At 35.6% G+C, this 12,983-nt stretch overlaps 1 protein-coding gene across 2 annotated transcripts in view; it reads left to right on the top strand.

The window, feature by feature from the left end:
- LOC103043521 (adhesion G-protein coupled receptor G2) overlaps positions 1-12,983 on the top strand; it is a 37,866-nt gene that overhangs the window by 11,108 nt on the left and 13,775 nt on the right. For both annotated transcript variants that reach the window (XM_049468601.1, XM_022681506.2), the window contains 18 exons: positions 1,006-1,045; positions 1,217-1,254; positions 1,356-1,489; positions 2,891-3,002; positions 4,165-4,235; positions 5,247-5,294; positions 5,382-5,449; positions 5,568-5,611; positions 6,874-6,916; positions 7,024-7,055; positions 7,218-7,336; positions 8,897-9,017; positions 9,592-9,896; positions 10,006-10,231; positions 10,427-10,580; positions 11,639-11,800; positions 12,610-12,738; positions 12,873-12,918. In XM_049468601.1, coding sequence (XP_049324558.1) covers positions 1,006-1,045; positions 1,217-1,254; positions 1,356-1,489; positions 2,891-3,002; positions 4,165-4,235; positions 5,247-5,294; positions 5,382-5,449; positions 5,568-5,611; positions 6,874-6,916; positions 7,024-7,055; positions 7,218-7,336; positions 8,897-9,017; positions 9,592-9,896; positions 10,006-10,231; positions 10,427-10,580; positions 11,639-11,800; positions 12,610-12,738; positions 12,873-12,918 — 1,892 coding nt within the window. The remainder of the gene's footprint in view (positions 1-1,005; positions 1,046-1,216; positions 1,255-1,355; positions 1,490-2,890; positions 3,003-4,164; positions 4,236-5,246; positions 5,295-5,381; positions 5,450-5,567; positions 5,612-6,873; positions 6,917-7,023; positions 7,056-7,217; positions 7,337-8,896; positions 9,018-9,591; positions 9,897-10,005; positions 10,232-10,426; positions 10,581-11,638; positions 11,801-12,609; positions 12,739-12,872; positions 12,919-12,983) is intronic.

Below are 12,983 nucleotides of genomic sequence, written 5' to 3' on the forward strand. Positions count from 1 at the left end.
CTAAGAGAAGCAACAAGCTGGTTTGTGAATTCACCATGATCAACGCCAAGATTGATGTGGTTACACATGCATTACACACTACCTCTGTATGTGTAACTCAATAAATATGACCAAGAGTTGCCCATTGGGGCAATCACTAATTGTTCCTGATAACCTTTATCATCCTTCTGAATAGCATTGCAATCCAACAAAATGTACATTTTAATTGCAACTATTATTGCAGTTTTTTAAGATGAGTGTATGTGGATGGAAATTGATGCTACCATGTCAAACTTTGTGAAATGTATTTTATTTTATCATTGTTGTATTAGGGTTACAGTTTGGTAATTGGCTCAGTGTGGCTTAGAGCAGAGTGTTTGTCTGCTTGTATCCTGGTTGTAGCATATAGCATGTACAGTGCTAAAAGTAAATGAAAAGGAACCCAGTTAAACATATCAGACAAAAATAATAACCTTATCCCATCTGTGAAACATGGTGGTGGTAGTTTCATGGTTTGGGCCTGTTTTGCTGCATCTGGGCCAGGAGGGTTTGGCTTTATTGGCTATTATTTGGCTTTATCAGTTTTGAATTACATCAGAGATTTCTAAAGGGAACTGTCAGGACATCTGTTCATGAACTGAATCTCAAAAAAGTTGGGTCATGCAGCAAGACATTGACCCTGACCACACATTTTTTTCTACCAAAAATGATTCAAGAAGTATAAAGTTAACCATAATCCAATCAAAATGTCGTGGAAGGACCTGAAGCGAGCAACCTCATAATACTAAAATCCTGTTCAGAGATCCTATTATGGACATGACGGCAATTACAGAATGAAGCATAGCACATTAGAGGTCTATACATGGATGTGCTCTTCATTCTTCTTGGTAAAATATTTAACCTGCATAAAATGAGAATTATATCAGTGAGCTTAGTTAATAAAGGCCTTGACAGTAAGGTCAACAGTAGGCGTTTATTCTCAAAGCTTGTGTGATAAATGTTCTTTTTTCCTTGTTTGCTTTTCAGTTCAGTAAAAGAAAATGAAACGGCTACCAGCCCCTTTCAAGTAAGCTCAATTTCTGTTTCAATTTCTGTTTTATTGAGTAGTCCTTTAATGTGGCTTTAATATGTACTCTTCTTTTGTGTTGTATTCTAGTTAGGAGCGTGTATATTTGTAATGAATCATGTTTTATGAGAAGTGACCTTTACTCAGCTCTTTGTACTTTATTTTTTTCAGCATGTTGAGGTCATGTGTGATGAGAAGACTGAAATAAGGTTAGTTACGACTGTAGTGATCTCTCTGAACCCTCCATTATAGTATTGTGATACAGTGATGAACATGATCTCTGGTGACACTGGTTCTGTTTGTCACACAGGAAGACTTTGTGCACTGTACTGCTGCAGTTAAGTCAGGTTGCCAGTCCATGCTGTATCGCGCGCATTGTGAACATAGTTGAAATCAACTCCACCATACAGGGCCAGGTGATTGGAAACCAAGTGCAGAGAGTGGGTATGTATTATTACACGTCACACGTTCAGCATGTGTCCAACATTACATAGTCAGGATATAAAATCTGTTAAAAATGAGTATAGTTACTGTTTTTTTGTTTTGACCAAAACTCTATAAGCCAACAGTGTGCCATTTTATGGTCTGCATTATTAAGATTAGTACTTTATATCCTCCTGAGACCCGGACTTTAGCTTGGTGTGCATGTGTAGTTTCTTTTAGGTAGTCGGGAGGACCTGACAAGTATTAAAAAATATATAAAAACGTAACTTTTTCTTTGTATAGGAAGCGTTTTTGCAAAAAAAAAAACAAAACAAAAAAAAATTTGTCCAAAAACAACATTTTTGCTTTTTACAGAAAGTAAAAACCTAGTTTCAAATGTAAAATTTGGTGATATTTTTTTACCTGTCCCATGTTTCTGTCTGGACTGGATGCAGAAAATTTTGACTGGGATTCCTGCCATCTTGTTTTCAATCACTTAACTATAATGTTGTCATGTGACCACTAGATAGTACAGGCGGTGTCTTTGAATGAGGCTAAAGGGTCAAGCTTTTAAAAAAGTATTATGCTGCAGAGAAGCAGAAATGTAATGTCCTCATATGAGGACGCTGGGTCTTAAGAGGAAATTTTTGATAAAAAATATATATGCAAAAATGTGTAAAAAATGTACCTGAACAGTTGTTTACTAACAGAGCTATCCATCCACTAATTTGGTGTAGAAAAGAATGGTTAGGGCCCTATTTTAGCAATCTATAGTGCATTAGCACACCACACAACACTGAAATAGGATTGGGGCAGCTGACTTTTGACTGTTGAATGTTGTCTGGGTTTTAATCAGTCAGTGGCACACTTGTATTTCCTGCTGCCAAGATAAGAACATGCCAGAAATTTACTTGAACACACCTCACTTGCAGACCACCACACCCATTGGCCATCACAAATCTCCAACACTATTTTAACGGCGTGGGCACAAGGCATGAAAATAGACTGTTGACAGGGTGTGAGATAGCAATGAGCATCATGACACACCTTGTTCAGTGTATACAATAGGGCCCCTACACTTAAATTTAAAACATCAATTTACTGTAGTATTAGGTGTTTTAAAAATAAACCAAAAAATGAGTACATAAATAACAAAAGTAATTACTCCTTCTGACCGAAGAACTTGAAAAAATGCTCTAATTTGTCGTATTATTATATTACGTAATTTCAGAAAGGAATGATACAAGATAAGCTCATAAAATAATTGTTATTTATATATATCGTTAAAAATGGTTCCCCGAGTAAATTCTATAAGCTTGCCTAAATACATTAAGATTAAGATTTAATTTGATTATAAAATGTGTCATATACATAAACATATATACAGAAACACATAAGCAATTCCTTTTGATTTTCCAACAGCAAAAGGGATTTGTCACGGTAATGATTCAGCCTCTACAGCTGGAAACTTTGAGAAGTGTAACGGTTCTCTCAGTGTTTCCTGTCAATCAAATGCCACAACTAACATCACATGGTAAGTTCAAAGCCAGCTATTAACATTTTAGCAGTACTCAATTATGTACACTTCCAATCAAAAGTTTTAGATCACCCCCATTTCTTCCCCTTTATTTTTGACATTTAAGCTTAATAACTGGAAATGGTACAAAATCCGGTGTTCACAATCTTGCAGATTAAATGCCAAGGCCTTTACATAAAACTAACTAACTAAAGTATTTTAGTATTTCAAAAATCTATAATTTTTTGTTGGTAATAAAGCAGTATTGGAACACATTGTGTTACTGCACTCTCTAATGTATATGTTACTCTGTATGTTACACATATTCAAACTTTTATCATAATAAATAGAAAAAGACACAGAGAGCTCTGTAACTTTTAAAAGTTCTATTTAGAGAAATTTCAGATGAAAAGACTCTTGGAAATGGAGGAAACTGGTACAGGAAGAGGTCTGGCTGACCCACATGGCAACATCTACCTTTAGCTCAGCTTAAGATTTGAACTAAGTCTCAATAAAGAGAAGAATTAGAATTAGAGAGAGGTCTGACAGGTGAAGTGCAGTAAAAAGTCATTGCTTGCTAAAATGAGAAAATAAAGTACAGCGCTGCTACTGTACAACTAAAAATAGGGGTGTTTAAACTCTTTGACTGGTAGTTGTCATATCCTTGTCCAGTTTCCTGTTGTTTCCCTTCTGTGCCCGTGTTATTCCCCACGTTATCCTGTGTTTACCTCCGTGTCTCCGCCCCAGTCCCGTAGATCCGCCCCCTCATCAACTGTCCCAGGGTGTTTCCTGTTTCCTATTTTGTCAATAGTCCCTTTGCCCCAGTGTTGGTGTCGGTTCTTTTAGATAGATAGATAAATAGATAGATAAATAGATAGATAGATAGATAGATAGATAGATAGATAGATAGATAGATAGATAGATAGATAGATAGATAGATAGATAGATAGATAGATACTTTATTTATCCCCGAGGGGATATTCTACACTAAGTTACAAAATATAAAATATAAAGACTGCTTGTTAGTTTTTCTGGTTTTGTGTTTATTCTTTGGTTTCTGGTTTTGTTTCCTTTATTATCCTTTAAATAAAAACTCACACTTCCCTGCTGCACTCTGTGACAGTAGTGTATATTTTACATGTATTTCATATGTACAACTGCATGCATGGTTATATTTCAGCAGTGGGAGCAGTGAAAACGTCTACGTCTCTTTGGATGCTCAGGACCAGACAAACTGCAGCTCTAGTTATGGTATGTGTAACATGTGCATAACACTTTTACCTACCACTGTCTCTTAGACTGCACTTAGACTTTACCAAGAAAGATGTACATAAAAATGCATGAAATCTCTTTTGTTACATTTAATATAGCAGTATATTGTATTCTGGCTTTCATATATCCAGCTATTTGTCTATTTTATCTAATTTTACAAAATAAATACATGCGATGGTTTATTTAGTTGTACATTTGGAATAATGGTTATTATGCGCAACTATACAGTTATTCTGCGTTAATATTATTATTATTATTATTATTATTATTATTATTATTATTATAGCTGTTTTTTCGCTGCGCTTCTTCTCCCCCAGTTTTCAAGAAATCGACACCGTTCCAACTCCAGATTGTGCAGCCTGATTGTGCATCACAGACATCACAGCAACACCTTAGCAACCACCTGGCAACTGCTTAGCAACACCATAGCAACCACCACATATACCACAGCAATGCCTTAGCAACCACCTAGCAACACCTTAGCAACCACTGAGCAACTGCTTAGCAACACCTTAGCAACCACCATTGATACCATAGCAACACCTTAGCAACCACCTAGCAACTGCTTAACAACACCATAACAACCACCACGGATACCATAGCAACGCCTTAGCAACCACCTAGCAACTGCTTAGCAACACAATAGCAACTGCTGAGCAACACCTTAGCAACCACCATGGATACCATAGCAACACCTTAGCAACCACCTAGCAACTGCTTAGCAACACCTTAGCAACCACCACAGAAACCATAGCAAGCGCCTAGCAACATCATAGCAACGACCATAGCGATCGGTGGGAGATATTTTAGCTGCGCAACCATCCTACATGCAGTTTGACATCATTGCACTGTGTTGCCTGTGTTTTGATAAAGGCTGTTTGGTAATGAAAGATATATAATAATGCATGCCAGTCATAATTGCTGAACTGTATTAATGTTTGCCATTATCAAGTCATCAAACATATTTTAATAACAATTTCTGTTCCTCAGGCAATCAAACTAATTACTGTTACTGTTCTGCCTACTGCAACAGCACCGGTAAGGGTCTTAACACATTTAGAAATAAACACTGTATGAATTACTTACTGAAATCACTGTTTTAAACCTTTATCTCCTTTTTTACAGCTGCATATTACAGTTTGAACATTGTTGGTAAAAATTCCAGCATTAATGTGGAATCACTCAAATTACTGGTATGTTTATATTCTTGTCATGTACATATATAATTTATTTTATAATAAGTTAAACTGAAATGTCTTATGCTGTAACACACATTGATTAACTGATTTTTTTATGGTGTGGGATCCACAGATTCATAATTTATTTCAAAAACCACAGTGTAACATCATCAATGCGTAAGTCCACATCTTAATGTTAAGGATACAACAGTGTTTCCCAAACCTGGTTCTGGAGGCACCCTGCCCCGCACATTTTAGTATGAATTTAAATTTCCTGCTTTATCACACCCACTGCAACTGTGTTGAAGTGCACTTAGAAATAATCAAAACGCATTTAAAACAACACAAGACGATAATGAAACCACAACAAAAATCATTTATATAGACTTTATCTAAGCTTTATTCATATTGTGACTTAATGTGATAAAAAACATGGCGTAAAGTTTTAATTTTACATAATGTTTACATCACATCATATTCTGTAATATTGACTGTAAGACTGATTGCAAAGCAAAAATCATTTTATTAATCTTTTGATGCAAACTCTAATGATTTCTTGCAGTATCCAGGTACCTAAAGTCAAGTAAGCGCATTGATTGGATCACTACAGTGTCAGGTGTGTTGGGAACAGGGCAAACACTAAAATGTGCAGGGTAGAGTGCCTCCTGGACCAGAGAATTTAATTTAATGTAAATTTTCAACTCGGTTTCAAGACTTAAAATGTTACACTAAGTGAACTGAACTTCAGTCAATCAGTCAAAGTTCACTAAAAGAAAGGATTGATTCAGTAAAAATAAATGAAGTAAAGTTTACTAAAAGAAAGGATTGATTCAGTAAAAATAAATGAAGTAAAGTTTACTAAAAGAAAGGATTGATTCAGTAAAAATAAATGAAGTAAAGTTACTAAAAGAAAGGATTGATTCAGTAAAAATAAATGAAGTAAAGTTTACTAAAAGAAAGGATTGATTCAGTAAAAATAAATGAAGTAAAGTTTACTAAAAGAAAGGATTGATTCAGTAAAAATAAATGAAGTAAAGTTTACTAAAAGAAAGGATTGATTCAGTAAAAATAAATGAAGTAAAGTTTACTAAAAGAAAGGATTGATTCAGTAAAAATAAATGAAGTAAAGTTTACTAAAAGAAAGGATTGATTCAGTAAAAATAAATGAAGTAAAGTTTACTAAAAGAAAGGATTGACTGAAGTTCAGTTCTCTTATTTACTCTGTGTAACATTTAAGTCTTGAAACCGAGTTGAAGTTACTAAAATTTATCTGAAATTAAATTTACCTAAAAAAAGCAAATGCAGAAAGTTGCAAAACTTTTTAAAAGTACATTTTACGCATCATTTTCTTCAGTGTAAGTGTAATGTATTAGGCCTACACTGGCCTTTATTTCTTGCTTCTAGGCAAGACACTGAAATATTCCTCTTTCTTCCTTTAGCTCTGTGTGCAGCCTGTGGCATAATGTTTCAGACATCTATCAAGTAAGTTATGTCATCATCTATAGATCTAGAAGTGGAATTATATAGTTCTAACATATATTTATTTTTCAAGGGATCTTTCTAACAACATTCATGCTTTTTTCCAACAGAATTCAACTGCACAGTGTGATATAAATGCAAGGTAAACTCAGTTTAACCTCTTGGATTAAATACAATTTAACAGCTCCAAGATTTTGGTATGCATCTGGATTGAACAGAGCACAGCTGCAGACGCACATTTCCACTGTACTCTAGCTTCTATTTGAGTCATTAATTCTTATTCCTATTTTAATAATCTGAAAAGGTGCAATGTCATTGTGAAACTGAAGCATGCCATAGACGTGTGTTCGGTCAGAACAGCGTTGATGAGTGCCTTCCAGCTTCAGAGTACCATGGAGATGAATGGATCTGTCTCTAGAGTGGGTGAGTATATTAGTCCTACCATTTTAACAACAGCAAAGTATTTATTTTAATTATTAAGGTCCTTTCACACAGGTTCCCTTTTTATGGACGTTCAGATGATTCCTAGCCTGTCCATAGAGAAAAATCTGGTGTGAAATGGATTGGGGTAGGGGTGTGATGAGACACTAATATCACAAGACGAGACGAGACACGATACTGGGTTCACGAGAACGAGACGAGACTTAAAAATACAATTTTAAAGAAAACGTCAAAAATGAAAAATGGCTTGAAAACTAGAGTTTTATTTGACAAAATCATATAACACAAACTTAACAGACTGGTTTCTCTCACACATTAAATCTATAAGAAATAGAAGTAAGAATAAAAACTAAAAATAAAACTTTTCTAGGTCTTATATAGAGCAAACAATCAGTACAAACCACAACCAGTCATATTAAGACTATGGTTTGTGTTTTTTTCTCCTAAATCTCTTGTAATTTAACTATGCAGAACCACAACCAGTCATATTAAGACTATGGTTTGTGTTTTTTTCTCCTAAATCTCTTGTAATTTAACTCTGCAGAACCATAACCAGTCATATTAAGACTATGCTTGAAGTGAAACAGAGACAGAACATGTTTTTAAATACAGTACAGAGCTAAGGGATTAGTACAGCTGTCTATGAAACAGTCAGGTGTAGGATTTACTTACAGTATTTATATATGGTTTGTGTCTTGTTGGTCACTCTGTTACCGTTTATTGTTTCCACTGGAGCCAAAATGCAGCCAGATATACAACTTAAAAGTAGCAGAAGCATCATCTATACAAATACCTGATTTTTCCTCTTCTGCTGAGAGCTGCTCTCACTGCTCAGCCACCACACTCGCTGCTATCCCTAACTAAGCTAACTAAGTTAAGTTAAGCTAAACTAAGTAAACAAAACTGTAATAAAAAAGACTTTCTTTTAAAGTCAAACGAGTGCTGGATGTTAATCTACACAGATTTCTCTCCTGAACCTGTTGATTTGAGTGAGTAAAGCGCTTTCTTTTATTTACAGTAAGCTTAGATTCACACATTTCTCCAGCACTAGGCTGGAGCATTAGCATTAGCAGCTAACCGCGCCAGCAGTTAATACTCACCTCTGAATGGGGAAATAGTGAGCGCGGTTAGCGGGTAATGCTACTCCAGCAGTGCTAGCCTGAGTTCGGAGTAGGCTACAGGCCAATAATACTCATCTCTTAACGGGGAAATAGTGGTTACCGGCTAATGCTAATGCTACAAATGAATAGGTATAATAAGTGAACAGATTTACACAGAAAAAGCTATGAAATTCTAGTCATTTTACAAAGCACAGAAGGCAAACAACTATGTTAAAAATCTGTCAGTGAAGATAAAATAGAAACAAATCATGGTGTGAAAAGACCTTTATTCTCACTTTAAAATCACACAGTGTATTTCCTAACAATTCATATTGTGATACTAAGAACTATTTTAAGATTTATTATTTAGTGTGTTTTATACTGTATATGTATACACAGCACATTTACATTATTTTTGTTTTTTGTATTTTGTTGTTTTTAGCCATATGTAGTTGGGAAAATATACCAAACCTCAATTTTCTACAACAAGGAAGAGTGTCTGTTAACCTCGACGCTTCTGAATTCTGCATGGTGACGAACTTAGACAGTCTTCTGAATTACTGGTCAGTCTTCTTGTCCTCAAATCTCAATATTTTGCATAGTATATTTTCTTATATTGATATACAGGGTTCATACGGTCATGAAAAACCTGGAAAAGTCATGGAATTTGAAAATAGCGCTTTCCAGGACTGGATAATTTTTAAAAAAGTTTGGACTACAAATCTTTGTGTTTCTGTTTATCGATGGTGAAAATCTATTTTGAGAATAGCTCAGAGTTAATTCAGTAATTTAGCCCTACATCATTGAGCATTTATTTTTAAACATTGTGTGTCAACATTATCAGATTTATTTTAGGTTTACTTTAAACAATTTTTGTATTAATTTAATCAAATTTTGATTATAGATTTTTGGATTTATTGTCTATATCTGCACTGATGTTTTAAAAATCGAATGGTCATGAAAATATAATGGAAATGTATTGGTTAAAAAGTGTATGAACCCTGGATATACCAAAATTAGACAAAAAATATTTTTGTTGCACATTAGAAATATATCTTTTGACTGTAGAATTTAACACTTTGTAAAACACATTTATTGTCTCTTTCTGAACGCTTTGTTCTATATTTTTTATTACAGCACAACAGGAACAAATGTAGCTGTAATTCTGACAGAGAACTGTCCCAAAATCCCAGTGACAGTCCCGTCTACTACCCCGTCACCATCATCAACAACTGCAGTCTCCAGCGCTAGCACTACAGTCACCGTGACCAGCACGACTGATAATAATACAACTACACTCCAGAAATCCACCACTCCTTCGGTGACAACAGTGGCTAATATAACCAGCAACACAACTACCCTGAACACCACTGTTCCAGGTGTTCCCAACATTCCAACATCTACAGCAACAACAGTTACAACAATCACAGTCAACACCACAGGTTACTAAAGGCTACTACTACGCTTGCTATTACTCACATAATGTAATAACATAATATAATGCATAAATATAATAACACTTATTTATGATGTATACCACTTTACCTACAGCCTCTACGACCTCCTCAGCGAGTGCAGAGCTGGCAGCTGAAGGTCTGCTGAACCAGAGCAAGAACGTTTCAGCTCTGAACTCCACTCAGGTGGAGAATCTGGTGTCTCAGCTAGAGCAGCTTCTCTCAGGGCCTAACGTCAGCCTGGCTCTGGGGAACACCACTGTCAACATCGTCAGCAATCTGCTGGATGCACCCAGTCAGGCACTGGGAACCAGTTCAAACAGGTGAGACTGAGCCGTTTCTACTCCAAAACTGTTTTGATGGAAAATTAATTCTATAACATAACCTAAAAAGTTTAAAGCTGTTATGAATAAGTATATAGTGTTATATAATGAAATGTATTGCTTTGTATTGCTTTGTATTGAGTTGTGGCATGGAGTGTGCAGATTAAAAATCTGTTGCTGTTCTGTTTTGATCAGGATCATTGGATTAGTGGACACTGTTGGTTTGAAGCTGGTGGTTCAGGGACAGTCTCAGAGTATTCTCTCTCCTGCTCTGGCTCTGGCAGTGAAAACTGTTGGGGCTGAGTTTCAGCAGACCACGTTCACCATGACAGACTCCTCCAACCTGCAGGTACAACTTCCTTAAACAAATATTTTAACCATATTTCTATAAAGTGTAAAATCTCTGTAACTGAAACACTGCACAGCTTTTCATAGCGTGGAAAGTCTGCTTATTTTCATTTGTTTAGTGACTAAAAAATGCTGGAGATCTGCTGAGATGGAGAGATGTTGTACATAAATTCTGCCCTTTTCTTTTGTTCTCTTTGTGGCTTTTGGTGCGTGCAATCCATTCAGACTGATTTTGGTAGTTGTAGTATTACATAAGTTGGTGTAACATGACTTCTTTTGTCATTTTGTGTAACTGTGTAACTAAAATAAAATGATCAGATTAAAATTGCATTAATAAGAGACATAAAGGGAGGTAAAATGTAAATAATGTATAAAATAGTGTATTGTTTTAGAAAACAATGAAAACATATATACAAATTTCAAATAAAAGTCAAACACTTAAAAACTTAAATTAAACTAAAACTGATAATTACAACAGTACAGATAAAAGTAAATGGTTGGTAATAAAAATGGTTTACTGTATAGTTATAGTTAGTTCTAAATGTTTGCTGAATACAGTGAAATGCAAGAGGGTGTAAAATTTTAAAGGACTCATAGAGGACTCAGTTACTACCATATCATGTCATAAAATGGGTGTCAAGTCAAGTCAAGTAGTTTTATTGTCAGTACTGCATATGTACAGGACATACAGAGAATTGAAATTACGTTACTCTCCTTCCCAAATTTTACAGCAAGTACAGATAATAGATATATAATAAGAATGGGAGACACTATATGTACAATACAATAAGGACACAGTAGACATACGTGAGACAGAGGACAATAGTGCAATAATGATGGGGAGTGAAAATAAGATATATAATATAAAAGAAATATAAAAGAATGAGAGACACTATATGTACAATACACAAATAGAGTGGTTACAATGAGATATTATTCTTTTAAGCACGCTGACAGAGAAAACGAGCTTATGTTTTTATGTTATAAAAGATGCATAAAGAAAATGAGTCAGATGATAATCTAAGCTGATCTGAACCAATATTTTCTGTTCTACATTAGATTGGCGGTTCTATGTCCAGGAGAAGTGTGGACACCACAGTTCTGCCTCCTCAGGGTTCCATCATTCTCCCTTCCTCTCTACTGAGCACTCTTACTCCTCAGCAGCAGCAGATGGTCTCTAGAGTGCAGTTTAATTTCTATCAGAAGAGCACTCTTTTCCGGGTGTGTATCACCTCTTCCCACTTCAAGGCTTTCTGCACATGTTCCTTTTCTACATAAAAAACAATAATAGTTGCATACTTTTTCGGATATGCTGTATTTGTTATTTAGACCCGCAGATTATTTTCTTAAACACATACAGGGGTTGGTCAACGAAACTGAAACACCTGGTTTTAGAGCACAGTAATTGATTGTGGTGACGGACAGTTCTGGTGGAAACAGGAGAGTTGAGGTGCACATTGAATTCTGCGTGATTTGATCATGCCGTGGTTTTATGTTTTTTATTGGATACAATCCGGGTTAGCACCCGAACATCCCTTTCAGACAGCTTCCTCTTACAGCGTCCACAGTTAATCCTGTTGGATGTGGTTGGTTCTTCTTGGTGGTATGCTGACATTACCCTGGATACCGTGGCTCTTGATGCATCACAAAGACTTGCTGTCTTGGTCACAGATGCTCCAGCAAGACGTGCACCAACAATTTGTCCTCTTTTGAACTCTGGTATGTCTCCCATAATGTTGTGTGCATTGCAATATTAAGAGCAGAACTGTGCTCTTACCCTGCTAATTGAACCTTCACACTCTGCTCTTACTGGTGCAATGTGCAATTAATGAAGATTGAACACCAGGCTGCTCCAATTTAGCCATGAAACCTAAAATCCCACACTAAAATGATGACAGGGGTTTCAGTTTCATTGTCCAACCCCTGTATATTAGGTTTGATATGTATTACTATGTGTTATTGTATTAAATACACACAATTTAATTTATGTAAAATTGACATCTGTTTATTGCTCTCATGGCTGTGTGTAGGACAGTGCTTTAGACCCGAATGAGACCACACTGATCAGCGGAGTTCTGGGATCCAGTGTGGCGAACCTTTCTATCTCCAACCTGAAAGAGAATGTAACGATTACCCTGAGGAACACTGAACCTGTTTCGGTCAGTAAAGGCCACCAGCAGCCATACACATATTCCAAAATCTGTAACTGTGAATATATATATATATATATTTAAAAATTGTCTTTATTTAACTGTGAACATGATCAATAATGTGTCATTTATTTTCTTGTCAGGGTAATTATACACCATCCTGTGTATTTTGGGACTTTCATCTAAATGGTAAGGGCATCATATGCATAATCTTTTTTTTTTGGGTGATATCTCACAACACTAACTTCTTGCAC

Source organism: Astyanax mexicanus, chromosome 20, assembly GCF_023375975.1.
Source record: "Astyanax mexicanus isolate ESR-SI-001 chromosome 20, AstMex3_surface, whole genome shotgun sequence".
NCBI classification, from domain to species: domain Eukaryota; kingdom Metazoa; phylum Chordata; class Actinopteri; order Characiformes; family Acestrorhamphidae; genus Astyanax; species Astyanax mexicanus.